General features: G+C 41.7%; 1 protein-coding gene across 1 annotated transcript; it reads left to right on the forward strand.

Moving 5' to 3' along the window:
• Positions 1-2,070: 2,070 nt before the first annotated feature.
• LOC137757127 (small integral membrane protein 12-like) lies at positions 2,071-2,425 on the forward strand. The gene has a single exon (XM_068533749.1). It carries the CDS (start codon positions 2,071-2,073, stop codon positions 2,347-2,349), a length of 279 nt encoding a protein of 92 aa, XP_068389850.1. The 3' UTR covers positions 2,350-2,425.
• The last annotated feature ends 14,094 nt before the right edge of the window (positions 2,426-16,519 follow it).

Genomic DNA, 16,519 nt, shown 5'->3' on the forward strand with positions numbered 1-16,519 from the left:
AATCTGCCACCTCAGAACGAAAGAAAATGCCGCTTGAAGAAAACTGGTTAACAAAGTGCTGTGCAAGGCCAAATGCCACCTCCTCCACCCTACATCAAAAGTAGACTTTGCTTTAGTTTCCTGATACTAGAAAAAAATAATTTTAAGAAAATTTTAGCTAAGGAAAAACTCTTTGAAAAAAAACAAAAGGATTCTCTACAAAGAACAGCTTGGTTCCAGCCTGGAATGCCTATTTTCTTTTTTTCTAGGTAATCTGATAGAATTTAAAAATTTCTAACAGATGGACTCTCTACTGTAAATCAGTTTAAATAAGTGGTCACTTAACACTATAAAAGTCTGTAAAATTTTTTGAATGAGTAGCTAGGAAAACATTCTACTAATCTAATGACAAGGAAATAATTAGAAGAGAACATTTCAAGGGCTTCCCTGGTGGTGCAGTGGTTAAGAATCCACCTGCCAATGCAGGAGGCATGGGTTTGAGCCCTGGTCTGGGAAGATCCACATGCTGCGGAGCAACTAAGCCCGTGTGCCACAATTACTGAGCCTGCACTCTAGAGCCCATGAGCCACAACTACTGAGCCCACGTGCTGCATCTACTGAAGCCCGTCTGCTCTAGAGCCCATGCTCTGCAACAAGAGAAGCCACTGCAATGAGAAGCCCACACACCGCAATGAAGAGTAGCCCCCGCTCGTGGCAACTAGAGAAAGCCCGCGCGCAGCAACGAAGACCCAACACAGACTAAAATAATAAATAAATAAAAATAAATATTAAAAAAAGATTTCAGTATTAAATGCTAACTCAAAATTGACCAAATGATGGGCTTCCCTGGTGGCGCAGTGGTTGAGAGTCTGCCTGCCAATGCAGGGGACATGGGTTCGAGCCCTGGGCTGGGAAGATCCCACATGCCGCGGAGCAACTAGGCCCGTGAGCCACAACTACTGAGCCTGCGCGTCTGGAGCCTGTGCTCCGCAACAAGAGAGGCCGCGATAGTGAGAGGCCCGCGCACCGCGATGAAGAGTGGCCCCCGCTCGCCGCAACTAGAGAAAGCCCTCGCACAGAAACGAAGACCCAACACAGCCATAAATAAATAAATAAATAAATAAATAAATACTTTAAAAAAAAAAATTGAGCAAATGATACAGTCAATTCATTACAATAAAAAAGGCCTGATTCTTGAAAGATTTTATAAAGAATACTTTAAATAATTAATATGATGGTTTAATAATAAAAAACAGTTGACAGATTCTTGAAAAAACTACTGATTTCCATTATTTAAAACAATTCTAATGCCCTGTAATGAAAAATATTTGGACAATACCTCTGAATTGCTCTTATTATCAAATTGCTTTTTTTTCTTTCTGGAAGGTTCCATATGTTTCACTCTTCCCCAGTTTAACTCCTTCTCATCTTTCTGATCTCAACCTGTTGTCACTTTCTCAAATTGGCATTTTTCTTAGCCCCCAAATATAACCACTTTTTTCCTGATATCCTCCTCCATTGCATCTTTGTATATTCTTTTAAAACACTTATTGCAATTTATGATTCTGTATTTATTTTGTATTTATTTCCTTATTGAATTTCTCTCCAGCTAAACCTTAACTTCCATGAAGGTAAAGTATCTGTCTCGCTTTTTTTTTTTTTTTTTTTTTTTGACGTTCCAGACCAGCATCTAGCACAATGCTCGGCTCTTAGTATGTGATCAGTAAATACTTGTTGAATGAACTGAAGAATAAAAAAGTGATAATCCCTCATCATGTTATTTGATATTTCCAAAACACTAGTTCACTTTGAGAGAGAAAAATGTAAATTAAAAGCACTATCACATGATCCGGCAATTCCACCTCTGGGAGTATATCCAAAAGAAACAAAAACACTAACTGGAAAAGATACCTATACCTCCATGTTCACAGCAGCATTATTTACAATAGCCAAGATCGCGGGTGCCAGTGGGCGGGGTCTGGGGCGAGGCCCCGAGGGCCGCTGGGACTGGCGGCTTCGGTGCTCCGGGAGTGGGAGCACAGGCGGCGGGTGGGGACCAGACAGCGAGGTGTGAGCTGCGGCGCACATGTCATGTGGCCTGTGCTTTGGACCGTGGTGCGTACCTATGCTCCCTATGTCACCTTTCCCGTGGCCTTCGTGGTTGGGGCTGTGGGCTACCACCTGGAATGGTTCATCCGGGGGAAGGATCCCCAGCTTGTGGAGGAGGAAAAGAGCATCTCGGAGCGCCGGGAGGACCGCAAGCTGGATGAGCTGCTAGGCAAGGACCACACCCAGGTCGTGAGCCTTAAGGACAAGCTGGAATTTGCCCCTAAAGCTGTCCTGAACAGAAACCGCCCGGAGAAGAATTAATGGAGGACACAGGGCCCTATGGGTCCTTCTGGGGGCCAAGACTGGTCCTGCCACCAAGTCGACTCAGCAACCAGAACCCACATCTGATTTGCTTTATTGTTTCTTCTGGCCCCTACCGCCCCACACAGCCACACACATACTGGCTGCTCTGCTATGGCCAGGCAGACACACTATTAGCTGAGGGGCCAGTGAAGAGGAAGGCCCGTGAGGATTCTGGCCTGAAAGCTGCCTCTGCTGGATGGTGGCCACAACTGCTCAGGCTTCTGTGCTGCTAGGTGCACCACTGGGAGGACAGTGATGAAATGAACATTGGCTGTCAGTCCCTGTGGGGAGGCAGTTTGGCCTCAGGTGGGAGTGGCTGGGATTGGGGTGATACCTTTAGGAGGGGTACCTACATGCCTAGTTCTAGTTTGCACTGGGAAGAGTTCAGAAATCTACCTGGCTCCCTTAACTAGCTTGCTTTGTCCTTTGTGCTCATTCTCCCTGAAATCCTGTCCTGTCAGCTCAGGAAGGGGATTCCCCTGGGAAGGAAAGCAGTTTTCTGTTCTTGGGAGCCCCGGCTGTTCACCTTGGGGCAGGTGAATTTGCTTGAAAACAATCACCGTCTTTCACCCCCACCCCGTCACTGTGTAGTGCAAAACTTGATTAAAGTGGCGTCTGAGAACCATTTTGATCTAATCCTATCTTCCAGGTGGTGCTGCGGTCTCCTAGGAGTTAGGCAAAGCAGTCATCTCTGGGTAGGATAAAATTGGCCTTTAACTAAGGACTCGGGGGCCCTGGAAGCTTTGTTTTACTAGCGTGGCTGCATTGGATCCTGGAGGCCGTGAGTCCTGGAGGCGCAGGTTCCCAAGGGCCTTTTTATCATGATAACATGAGGCTTATATACTTTCAAAGTCTACATTAAGAGTAGACCAGGGAGCTTAACAATTGCTATCAAATTTTCCAACTTCATACACACATGCACACATACTTTTCTCTATAAAAGAAGTATATGTACGTTAAATTTGGTAGGGGTTTTAAAAAAGGTTACCCACACTCTGAGGGCTCTAGTACAGATAAAATGTTAACATTTTGGTATCTTTCAGTAATTCTTGGACTAGTTTTTTTAGGTATTTATTACTGTACATTTAATTTTATATTCTTTTTTTTACATAGTGTTTCATATCATAATCACTTTCCTATCTTATCACATGGTCTTCATAATCCTGATTTGTTTTCATTAGCTGTATAATTGCCCATCGAGTGGGAATATAGCATAGTTTGTTTTTAACAGTTTCCCTATTGCTGGACATTTGGGTTGTTTCTGGTTGTTCACTAGGAGAAGTAATGCAAAGAGTACCTTATATAAGGATTTTCCTGCATTTTTGGACTAAATGGTAGGAACAGTAAATGGCATTTTGGACAAAATGGGACGAACGGTTTTAAGGGCCTCAATGCATAATACTAAATGTCTTTCCTGAAGGGCAGTAGGAACTTATACTAAATGCTGCCACTAAAGATGTTGTCGGTGAGGTTGGAAGGGGTGAGAGCAGAGAGCAGACCTGTTGCCTCACGAAGTCAACTGACCTTTAACCTGAGTGAGCAAAGGCAAGTAATGAAGAATGAACCTGCCTTAAAAGGGGGACGGTGTTTGCCTGCCTCTTACCTCAGGATCTGAGGCCCAGTGGTGTTAACAGGTGGGTGAAGGTAGAATTCCTGAACAGATAGAGATGCCGGCTGTGGAGTGGGAGGAGCGGGGGGATGTGGAACGTGGTAGGCAGAGAAGGAGGGGGCAGGTCGAGTCGGTGGCTCCCCCTCCGTCGCCGAGGCCTGGTGGGAATGTTGAGATGAGTTGCTGTTGCTTCTCAGGGCATAAATCCGATGGGGAGCGTGGGGAAGCAGGGTCTGCTGCTGAAGTGAGGATGACGTTTCTGGTTCTGAAAGGATGTGCTAATAAGCTCAGCTTGGTTACAGGCTCAGGCTGACGCAGGCCTCATGGGCAGACCAGTGCTGCCCCCCTGTGGCAGTCCTGAGGGCGACCAAGCCTGGGATCCCTTCACTGGGCTAAACCACCAGTAGCAAACTCTCTTGCCTACAGGGGTCAGTCAGGTGGCTTAAATGAGTGGCCAGGCCAGGTACTGGAAAGCACAGGCCTGCCTAAAGGGGGCAGTGGCTGTGCAGCTTCTTCCAGTTTGTGCTGCTTGCCCAGAGATACCAGATTGAACTTCTGATTTTTAAATGTTGACAATTTATTTTTTAAAAAATTCTAAGCATGCTAACATACCCATAGGGTTAATTTGACCCAGTGGCGGCCAATATGCCACCTGTCAAGCTGCCCCTTGCCTTCTAATGAAATCTGAGAGATACGCTTTGTTTTTAAGCAATCTAACAACTGTGGCAAACATTAGATCCCAGGATTGGTTTCCCTCGAAACACTTTTGGGCATCCTGCACATATGTAGTTTAATATCAGCCTAAGCAAAACATTACAGGACAGAAAACCTACAGAAATAACACACAAAAAGTTTTCCCACAGACTAAGACATATTTGGGTTTTCAGATATTTTGGAATAACCCTGCCACCACTGATGTACGTCCTCCCAGTGCCTGATGGAAGAAGCACTATCTTTGGAAGTCCAAGTTGCTCCCTTTTTCTAGTCTCCCTTTGTGCCCCTTTTAAATAATTTTATTTCCTCGGGCTTGCCCTCGCTGAATTTTTGCCTCCAGCAAGTCTATTAGTATTCTCAGCTGGCTCTTTCTTTCCCAGGGCTGGCTGAGCTCTGCTGCTACCATGGGGCTGTGAGATCGTGCGTGCTTTCTTGGCTCTGCTCAGGTATCATCAGGCAGCGGGGTTTCTGTGGATGGGGCAAAGGTGGGCCAGGCTTGCTGGGACCAACCAGGGCGTGGACTGGTTTTCTTCCACTCTTGCTGATTCACCTTGGAGGCGCGTGACCCTCTTTTGGATTGGCCCAGCAGTCAGGATTCACTGAAGCACAGTAGTAAGTAGATGTGCTTGGGGCTTTTACCCACCCCTCCCGGCCCCCGCCCCGGGTCTCTTCCCAGCCTGGTGATAGTGGTGGCTTTAGAGCTGCGTTATCCCGTCTGAGCATGGCAGGGATCACTTCTCTGCCCTCAGCGGCCCAGGGTCTGGTGCTTTTCCACTCTCTCTCGAGCCTTTCCTGTGCCTGTTGCTGTGTTAGCTCAAGTCAGCTGGGCAGCTGCCAGGACAAGCCTGCCAGGGGACCCTTTGACTCCTGTCAGCTTCCCAGGGCCCCGGGCTGGTGAGGCCGTCGGCCGAGTGAAACACCAGGGGATTAGCCTCCCCAGAGTCACTTGGGAGCCAGGCAGTGAAAATGAAAAGGCTCGTGCCTTGCCTCACTCTTCCTTTTCCGCTCTGGTGTGGGTCTCTAGGCACTTGTAGAGTGGTGAGCCAGGGCGGTGTGGTACAGTGAAAATAAAGTGGATTCTCGAGTCTGACAGACTTATGAGTACTGCCTCAACCACTAGCTGAATGACCTTGGGCAAGTCACGTAGCCTTTCTGAGCCTCAGGTATCGGTTATCGTCATCTGTAAAACAGGGATGAGAGTACCTGTTTTTGCTGGGTTGTTGCAAAGTTAAGGTAACATATGTAAAGTTCTCAGCAGAGTCCATGGCAACAAGTAGGTGCTCAATAAATGTTGGCTGCTGTAGTTTTATTGCAGGAAAAACAGTTCCATGTAGCCTGTGATCCTAGTGAGCTAGGGATCCGGAGGGGAGAGCAGCCTTGGTTGGGAGGGTGATCACAGGCACCCACCCTCACAGGGACCCTCTCAGGCCTGGTGGTTGAGGGCTTCTTAGGAGTATTTTACAGGAAAGGCTGCCTTGTCCAAGAAGCAGGCTGGCCACGGGGGTGCAGGCTTCAACCTGTGTTGCTAAGTAGTAGCCGCATCGGTGCCGTCTCAAGGTCAGAGTCAAGACGGGCGGAGCGAGGTGTGGGGGAACGCCTGAGAGTAGCATGTGTCAGGATGGGTGGAGGTGAGAGCCCTAGACTTGGAGGCAAGAGACTGGGGTGGCCTGGGACATGCCCCTTCACCTCTTCTGGCCTTGGAAGAATAGGGGTGCTGATATCCTTCCTGCTGTAGTGTAAAAAGAGTGAGAAGCCAGCTTAGAGCTTCGAAAACGTGCAAGTGCTGTTCTATCCCGGTAAAATCTCCCTTTTATCGAATCAGGATGGCAGCCAGTCTGAATAATGGAATAGACACAAATGCTCCTTTATTCTTTTTCTGAACAGTCTCTTAAAGTATTTGCTAAGTAGAAGTCTTTGGGGAATCAGCTTTAAGAGTAAAGAGGAGTAATTAGTAATTAGTGTGTATCATTTTGCATCCTGTTCCAGTGGTACCTTGATGTACTTAAAAAGTCTATTCTTTTTAAATTAAATTTGTTAACATTAGTTATCTGTTTATCAAATCCCTTTTACACAATGCAGAGATGAACCTTGGCTTTGTTTTTTTTGTTTAAAAGTTCCAAATGTGTCCTCCAAATCTTTTTGAGATTTTTAAACATCTTTACTGGTGTCCCGTAAAGGGCAGTTCTCTCTCTAGAAGAGTCCAAAGTCCCTTGTACCCTTATTCCCCTCTCCACTGCCTCTTTTCCTTCACTTCCAACCCCAGGTCCACTGGCCATTTCTGTTTGCTTCTGGGCCTGAACTGTCCAGTGCAGCTAGAGAATTTTGCATAACTGTGTGGCCTGACACTCTCCATATATGGGTTCAGATGCAACCTTCAAGGTGATTTCTTATTTATTTGTCTTTTTTGGCTGTGCTGTGCGGCACGCAGGATCTTAGTTCCCCAACCAGGGATCAAACCCGTGCCTCCTGCATTGGGAGCGTGGAGTCTTAACCACTGGACCACCAGGGAAGCCCCTGATTTCTTTTTTCAACCAAGCTTGTCAAGCCCTCAGCCCCATCCCTGCACTCCTCTTAGCCCTTGCTGCTTGCTCTCCGCTTCCACCACTAAAGTGGTGAAACCAGTTTGGCTAAAAGCCTTTGTGATTGCACATGTGGTGTCCATTCCCAGTCATCCTAATGCTTTGCAGTGTCCGGCACTCTTCAGTGAATTCTGTCTTGACTTCACCACCGCCTCTGTTTCCTTTTCCAGCCGTCTCCTCTGCCACTGGCTCCTCCTGTTCTCCTAACTGTGAGTGTTCTTCCAGTTTCATCCTTGGCTTTTTTCTTGCTGCACAGTTTTAGCCTCACCTGTGGCTTCAACCACCTGCTGATCTACCTTGAGGACTCCCAGATGTCTTATCTGTAGTCGTGAATTTCCCCCCAAGCTCTAGATCATTCTCTGAAACAGCTCACTATACATCTCTGTCTAGATTTGTATGACAGTTAAAGGTGTTGACCTGGGTTTGAAGCTTAACTCTGTAATCTAGTTTTGTGATCAGAAAAGTCACTTAACTTCTCTAAGCGGTCATCTGTACAATGGGGACGATTCCTGTGAAGATGGAGAGTGTGTGTAAAACACCTGGCCTGGTGTTTGGCATGGATTCCGTCTCCTATCTCCTGTTGCTCAACTTGGTTCTGACTCCCCCTTCCCCCAACCTGTGGTGACCCACTTCTTCATCTGGAATTCATCCTCTGTTCTCCATCTCACTTCCCTGCCCTCATAATCTCTTTTCTAAACTTTTGGTCTCTTCCTGAAAATTCTTCCCGTTTCTGGCAGCATTTTCTCTCTAAAACACATCTTTAATGAGGTCACTCCTTAAAGACCTCCATGGCTTCTCTCACCAAAGCCCCTTGTGTGCCATGCAGATTCTTTCATCATCTTGCCCTAGCCTCCCTCCCATCATCCCCAGTACAGAACGTACTTTGTATTGATACCATTTCCTGAACACGTTATGCTCATTCAGGTCCTGATGCCTCCGGGTGCACTATGCATCGGACCTCCTTGGCTGCCTGGTGAATTCCATTACACCACAAGACAGCCTAGGTAGCTAAGCAGAGACTGCCATTCCCTCTGCCTCTCTAACCCTGTGTCTGCTCTCCTACGCAGCATTTACACAAGGCACTGTGATGGTCATGTGTCTGTTTCCCTAGACTGTGAGTTCCTTGAGGGCAGGGACCAAGCCTTGCACAGAGTCATTTCCAATAAATGTTGAATGAATTAAGAGAAAAAAAAAATAGCCAAGGTGTGCAGAAAACCTAAGTGTCTATAGATGCATAAATTCTTCAAGAAATTGATATCGATATATGTAATTCAGCCATAAAAAATTGAGAAAATCGTACCATTTGTGACAACGTGGATGGACCTTTAAGGTATTGTGCTATGTGAAATAAGTCAGACAGAGAAAGACAAATATTGTATGATCTCACTAATATGTGGAATCTAAAAAAAAAAACAAACAAACTCATAGAAAAAAGACCAGACTTGTGGTTACTAGAGGTGGACGGTGGGGGGAAGGGGAATTAGAGAAAGATGATCAAAAGATACAAACTTCCAGTTGTAAGATAAATAAGTACTAGGGATGCAGTGTACAATATGATGACTGTAGCTACCACTGCTATACAATATATAGGAAAGTTGTTGAGAGTAAATCTTGAGCTCTCAACACAAGGGGAATTTTTTTCCCTTTTTTCTCTTCTTTTTTCTTTTCTTTTTATTGTATCTATGTGAGAAAATGAATGTTAGCTGCACCTATTGTGGTAATCATTTCACAATGTGTAGATCAAACTATCATTCCTTAAACTTATAGAAGAGGTGTGCCTATTATTTTTCAATAACACTGGGAAAAAAATGTATAATTCGAACTCTGTTTCTGATTTAGGAAGGATTATTCGGGCCCTAAGATACTCTCCAGTGAGTGGTACCAATTCGATGGGCAATCTGTTTCACTTTCCCTTCTCATTCTTTTCAAGCCTGTCATAAATTGCATCATAAATTGGTTTATAGGGTGACAATTTTAGCTATGCATTTTTTATATAAACCTTCAGAAGCTGGATTTTATTTATCAGAAAAATTTTCCTCTGGGAACAGGTAATGCAGTATTCTTACTGACAATTTCCTACCCTCCTCCTGGGTACTCCTGCAAAAATAGGAAAAATGGATTTCAAGGTTGAGTGAAGCCACTACAGTACTATCTAGGCATTGCATCTCGTGGTTTGCACTTTTGTAATTGGCACTATAGCAGTTGCTATGTAGATTCCAGAGTTAAGTAATCAGTGATATTCTGGGAAGCTTCAATATTATGCAACTCAGTTCTCTCAATCTAGTATATACCAGTTCAGTCCAACCTTTCAAGTTTAGCCTATTTTTTTCTCTCCTCTAATACCTGGCTCATCTAACTAGGAAGAAAAAACAAGCAGGGGAAATAAACATATATTTTCTAATTTCCTACCGTCTCCTCACTTTTGCTGTTTATTTTGTTAACATTTTTATTTAGAAGCCTGTGGAATCAAAACATTTGCAAAAATGGCTAGGATTTACCATATATAAATACACACATTGACATTTAGCATGTAGAAGATAGTTTTTTAAAAAAATCATCAGGATTATAACATATATATATAGAGAGAGAGAGAGAGAAGAAGGAGATATTACTCGATACTATGTTACATTGGGTAATGGGAAGCCCTTTCACTTAATATAGTTGGTAATCATCAACAACGTTTTCTAGATTCCTAACAAAAATTCTATACACCATGAAGAGATTAGGAAATATAATTTAAGTTTTAAAACATAATTTTAGTTGACAGAGATCCCCATGATTAATATAACAAATGATTGAAAAGTAATATAAGAAGTAATGAATGCTATCTTTTCAAAATAACGGAGTACCAAAACTAGACATTTATAGTACTTAACCTTAAGACAGTTTCAATTAATGAAACATATAGTTTGATACCTGTAAGGATTTCACTCAGTTGTTTACAAACGCACGTTAGTTCTAACTTGCTCACTTTTTTTTCTTAAAATTAATCAGTACATTTATAAGACAAAATTCTAGTCTCCCTATATGTACTATAGAGCTGTGCTGTCTAATACTGGAGCCCCTAGCCACATATAACAATATACATTTAAATTAATAAAAATAAGTAAAATTTAAAATTCAGTTATTCTGTTGCCTTAGCCACATTTCAGGTGCTCAATAGGGATAAGTAGCTAGGGCAACCATTTTGGTGATACTGTATTTTTGTTGTTGTTTTATATTTTTTATACAATTTTAAAGGTTACTTTCCATTTACAGTTATTATAAAATATTGGCTATATTCCCCTGTTGTATAATACATCCTTGTAGCCCATCTTACACCCAATAGTTTGTGCCTCCCACTCCCCCACCCTATCTTGCACCTCCCTCCCCTCCCCACTGATAACCACTAGTTTGTTCTCTATATCTGTGAGTCTGCTTGTTTTTTGTTATATTCACTAGTTTGTTGTACTTTTTAGATTCCACATATAAGTGAGATCATACAGTATTTGTCTTTCTCTGTCTGACTTATTTCACTTAGCATAATGCCCTCCAAGTCCATCCATGGTGCTGCAGATGGCAAAATTTTGTTCTTTTTTATGACTGAGTAATATTCCATTGTGTATATATACCACTTCTTTATCCATTCATCTGTCAATGTACACTTAGGTTGCTTCCATATCTTGGCAATTGTATATAATGCTGCTATGAACATCGTGGTGCGTGTATCTTTTCAAATCAGTGTTTTTGGTTTTTGTCGGATGTATGCCCAGGAGTGGAACTGCTGGGTCATATAACAGTTCTATTTTTAGTTTTTTGAGAAACCACCATACTGTTTTCCACAGTGGCTGTACCAGTTTATATTCCCACCAACAGTATACAAGGGGTTCCCTTTTCTCCACATCCTCACCAGCATTTGCTATTTGTGTTCTTTTTGATGATAGCCATTCTGACAGGTGTGAGGTGATATCTCATTGTGGTTTTGATTTGCATTTCCCTGATCATTAGTGATGTTGAGTATCTTTTCATGTGCCTATTGGCCATCTGTATTTCCTCTTTGGAAAAATGTCTCTTCAGTTCTTCTGCCCATTTTTTAATCAGGTTGTTTGGTTTTTTGATGTTGAGTTGTATGAGCTGTTTATATATTTTGGATATTAATACCTTATCTGTCATATTATTTGCAAATATTTCCTCCCATTCTGTGGGTTGTCTTTTCATTTTGACAATGGTTTCCTTTCCTGTGCAGAAGCTTTTAAGTCCCATTTGTTTATTTTTGCTTTCATTTCCTTTACTTTAGGAGATGGATCCAAAAAGTTATTGCTGCGATTTATGTCAGAGAGCATTCTGCATATGTTTTCCTCTAGCAGTTTTATAGTATTTGGTCTTACATTTAGGTCTTTAATCCATTTTGAGTTTATTTTTGTATATGGTGTTAAAGAATGTTGTAATTTCATTCTTTTACATGTAGCTGTCCAGTTTTCCCAGCACCACTTAACAAAGAGACTGTCTTTTCTCCATTGTATATTTTTGCCTCCTTTGTCAAAGATAAGGTGACCATATGTGCGTGGGCTTATATCTGGGTTCTCTGTCCTGTTCCATTGATCTGTGTGTTTGTTTTTGTGCCAGTACCATACTGTTTTGATGACTGTAGTTTTATAGTATAGTCTGACATCAGGGAGCCTGATTCCTCCAGCTCTGTTCTTCTTTCTCAAGATTGTTTTGGTTATTCAGTGTCTTTTGTGTTTCCATATAAATTTTAAACTTATTTTTTCCAGTTCTTTGAAAAATGCCATTGGTATTTTGATAGGAATTGCGTTGAATCTGTTGATTGCCTTAGATAGTATGGTGATTTTAACAATATTGATTCCTCCAATCCAAGAACACCATATATCTTTCCATCTGTTTGTGTCATCTTTGATTTCTTTCATCAGCATCTTATACTTTTTGGAGTACTGGTCTTTTGCCTCTGTAGGTGGGGTTTATTCCTAGGTATTTTATTCTTTTTGATGTGAAGGTAAATGGGATTGTTTCCTTAATTTCTCCTTATAATACTTTGTTGTTGGTGATAGAAATGCAACAGATTTCTGTATATTAATTTTGTATCCTGCGACTGTACCGAATTCATTAAAGAGCCCTAGTAGTTCGCTGGTAGCATCCTTAGGTGATACAATGTTTTATGTGAACATTTTCATCGTCACAGAAACTTCTGTTAGAAAGTGATGCTATAGAGTTGATTTAGTGATAATCTAGGCATATGAACAATACGTTGTAATGCATGTTTATAGCTATTAATAACAATGTAAGATTTTTCTGATGTATTGCTGTTTGGATCAGTACTCAATTCTGATGTGTGGGGGGGTGCCCTCGCACCACCAAACAACTCAATTCTGACACTGTTTACCCAGAGATAGCATCAGATTCCGCAGGTTAAGTGCTCAGTCCCAGCAGACTGCCTCCGCTCGCGTGCATTTGCGTGCATACACACACACACACACACACACACACACACACACTTCAGACACACTTGCAAATCCAGGTTGTTATCTGTACTTCTGACTGGCTGTAAAGCTGACGTTCCCACAACCCCCTCCTTGGGTTTGATTAATTTGCTAGAGTGGCTCACAGAACTCAGAGAAATCTTGTACTCACTAAATCACTGATTCATTATGGTTTATTATAAAAAGATATAACTCAGAAACAGCCAGGGGGAAGAGAGGAGTACAGCAAGGTAAGGGAAAGAGCACGAAGCTTCCATGCTCTCTCTGAGCGCCACTCTCCTCAAATCTCCACGTGTTCACTAACTGGAAGCTCTGGGCTCGGTCCCTCTGGGTTTTTGTGGAGGCTTCATTATATAGGCATGAATGATTAAATCATTGGCTATTGGTAATTGATTCAACCTCCAGCCCCTCTCCCCTCCCCAGAAATCAGGGGGTGGGACTGAAAGTTCCACCCCTCTATTTGTGGTTGGTTCCCCTGGCAACCAGCCTCCATCCTTAGGTGCTTTCCAAAAGTCATTTCGCTAATATAAACCCAGTTGTGGTAGAAAGGGACTTGTTACGAATGATAACACACCTATTTCACTTTTATGGCTCGGAAGGGATTTTAGGAACTGAGGGCAAGAGACCAAATATTATAACAAAAGATATTCCATTGCTATTTTCTCAGGAAATTCCAAGGATTTTGAGAGCCGTGAGGCAGGAACTGTGGATGAAGACCAAATATATATGAGAAATAGATTTTGGTCATCTGAATGACCAAATATATGTTTCTTATAAGTCACAATATTACAATTGTAGAGTATAGAATATACAAATTTCTATTACTTGGGAATATAATTTAATTTTACAAGTAAAGTTTTATACAAGCTCTTAATTGGACATCAGATTTTATTATAAATAATACGAGAGTCTTGACAAAATATATTCACTCTTATAAATACATTGATTCTTTCCTCCAAAGGAAGTTTAAGAAACTAGTTGTGATCCATCAAAAAAAAAAAAAGGTATTATATCCATTTTTAGGTCCTGTGTCTACCTACCAAGGACAACATCTCAGGTAACCAGAACCTCCAAGATACTAGTAAATCTCAAACTTGGAAGTTTTCCAACAGTCCAAAGCTTTCAGCTATAAGTAACATAGTGTCAAACATTAATTTGGATGATTTTACACAATTGTAGGCATAAAGCCATAGTGATAAATATAGTGGTGGTGTACTTATGAATTAGTAATATAGATCTGAAAAACAAAAGCATACTTAAAAATAGAATAAGTATCTATTCTGGAAACCTGAAAGTAAAATAGTTGAAAAGCTTTCTTTGCCCATGAAGAAAGGTAGATGTCCAGTTTCCAAAATGCCTCATGATATATCTTTATCTTGGTGAATTAACTACAGTATTACCTCTGCCCCTTGGTTTTACAACATATAAATATTTAGACTCACTATAGAAATATTTAAAATCACAAAGACTAAATTTGCTAGGTCAACTCACAAGACTCTGATGGCAATGAAGGGGAACAGAAGTTTTCCAACAGAATTTTTCCACTCCAAAATATGCCACATCCCACATCAGCATGAGATTTGTTAACGCAAGTTCGTGTGCCCGACGCACAGTGAGGCCAAACAAACTGAAACGTCGGAGTTTAGAGCAGAGGAAGGTTTATTTCAGGGCCATGCAAGGAGATGGATGGCTCATGCCCTGAAAAGCCTCAAGCTCCCCTAAGCGTTTCAGCAAAACATTTTTAAAGGCCAGGAGGAGGGTCGCAGGGTATGTGATCAGCTTGTGCACAGTTCTCTGATTGGCTGATGGTGAGGCAGCAGGGTGATGTCACAGGGGTTAACATTATCAGTCCTTAGGCTCCAGGAGGCCTGGGGGCTGTGTGCTCATGGTCATGAAGTAGTTAACATCTTCCATTTGGTGGTGGGGTTTTCACATCTGCAAAACAACTCAGGAAATGTGCATCAAATACTGTTATCTAGGTACTTCAGAGAGGAGCTAAAGCAGAGGATATGGCGGAAGCCCTGTCTCCGGAAGGCCCCATAGGGTCCTGCTCAGTTACAGATTATTTTGAGCTAAAGACAATGAAAACCCAGCAGATTCAGGAAAAATCCTTTACGTCCCCATCCTCAACTGCCAAAATTTGCATTGGAAAGGGGGCCTATACCAGGAAGAGAATTATTAGAAATACCTTTTTACTTATGAAACTTATCTGCATAACAGGGCAACCTTTGTTTTCCAGACATCTCCTCTGCCTTCCTGTGAATGGCCTTCTTTTCTTTGTATCCCCAGACCCCACTCCTTTCCTTATTAGCTCAGGATGTTATATAAGCTTCAATCACCTGGCTGCCTTTTGGGCCTCTTATTTTTATGGGAAACCCATGTGTATGAAATTACATTGGTTTTTTTCCTGTTAATAACATTTTAATTGTTTGACCTGCCACGGAACCTGGAAAGGTAAAAAGAAAAATTTTCCTCCCCAGCAACATATTATGAGGAAAAAAAACCTGTCCAGTGAAACAGAGATTTGCACTGAATGATAAGATTAGCACATCCCCTTTCTTTAGATGGAAGGCAAATTGTCTGAAGTTTGCTTGATCAATACAAGATCAAGTTCAAGAGAAGATAGTGGCTTGATACAGGCATTTGATGACATCAGTCTCTGATAGATTAATATGCACACCTTTAGCCAGGCCAGTTGGGATTCTGTATCCACTTGCTGGAGGGGGCGGGGAGGGGCATCACCTTGTGCTTTGATAGACACTGTGACCATCTGATTCTTGTCAGAATTCTCTGCCTTTTGAGTGGAATAGTCTTTCTCTGTGCAAGCAACTTTGTTATTTTGGTTTTCACCACAAACACATTTTCTTTCTTTCATTGAACTTTTTCTATCTCTAATTTGTTTTATGTTGCCTTTATGCTACCTCTCAGAACGAATGCGTGGTTGCTTATAAAACTCCTCCACTTCTGCTCTGCATACACATATATCCAAATAACTTCTCCAGTGGAAAGTATAATAAAAGTGTCAATGCTGCCCAAAAGAGGGATGTATTTATAAAATCAGTATCAAATTATAAAATAGACACTTCTGAAAAATTTCCTTGAGATCTGTTATTTCAACTAAGATCAACAGTCTGTGTTTCTTAATAAGTCAAATATAAAACTACTTTACTGATGTTTATTCCATCAACACCATAATTAATTAACATTTGTGAGTATTTTATTTCTGCATATATTTTTGAAACACACACTTCCTCTCACCAAGGAGTTTATGTTTGAAGATAAACATGTCATGATTAATGAGAGATGTTTACTGGACAGAGCACTGGATTGGAAGCAAGGGCTTTTGTTTCATTAGATGTAAAATGAGGAAGCTGGGCTTTATTATTCTTGTCACAGCTTCTAACATTATGATGTTATATCCTTAATAAGAAAATGAGACAATCACAAGACACAGGGTTAGAAAATCAAATCAAAGTCAAATCAATAAAATGAGTGTTATTGTACCATCACATAATTCTGTTACATCTTGAGGATTTTAGTCTTTATAGTATCTTCTAAGTAAATCCTAATGAGTAAATAAATAATCAGACTCCCTTGTGAGCTAAGGTGTTCTGTTCAGTGTGTTAATCTTCTTTCAAAACTCTAGGGAATCATTTATTCAGGAAAATAATGTTCTAGAAGGGTAAATGGTATTCTAGTGGCCTTAATTTGTACAATCAAATTTCTTTAAGTGTGGAGAAATGTTATTG

The sequence above is a fragment of the Eschrichtius robustus genome, chromosome X, assembly GCF_028021215.1.
Source record: "Eschrichtius robustus isolate mEscRob2 chromosome X, mEscRob2.pri, whole genome shotgun sequence".
NCBI lineage: Eukaryota > Metazoa > Chordata > Mammalia > Artiodactyla > Eschrichtiidae > Eschrichtius > Eschrichtius robustus.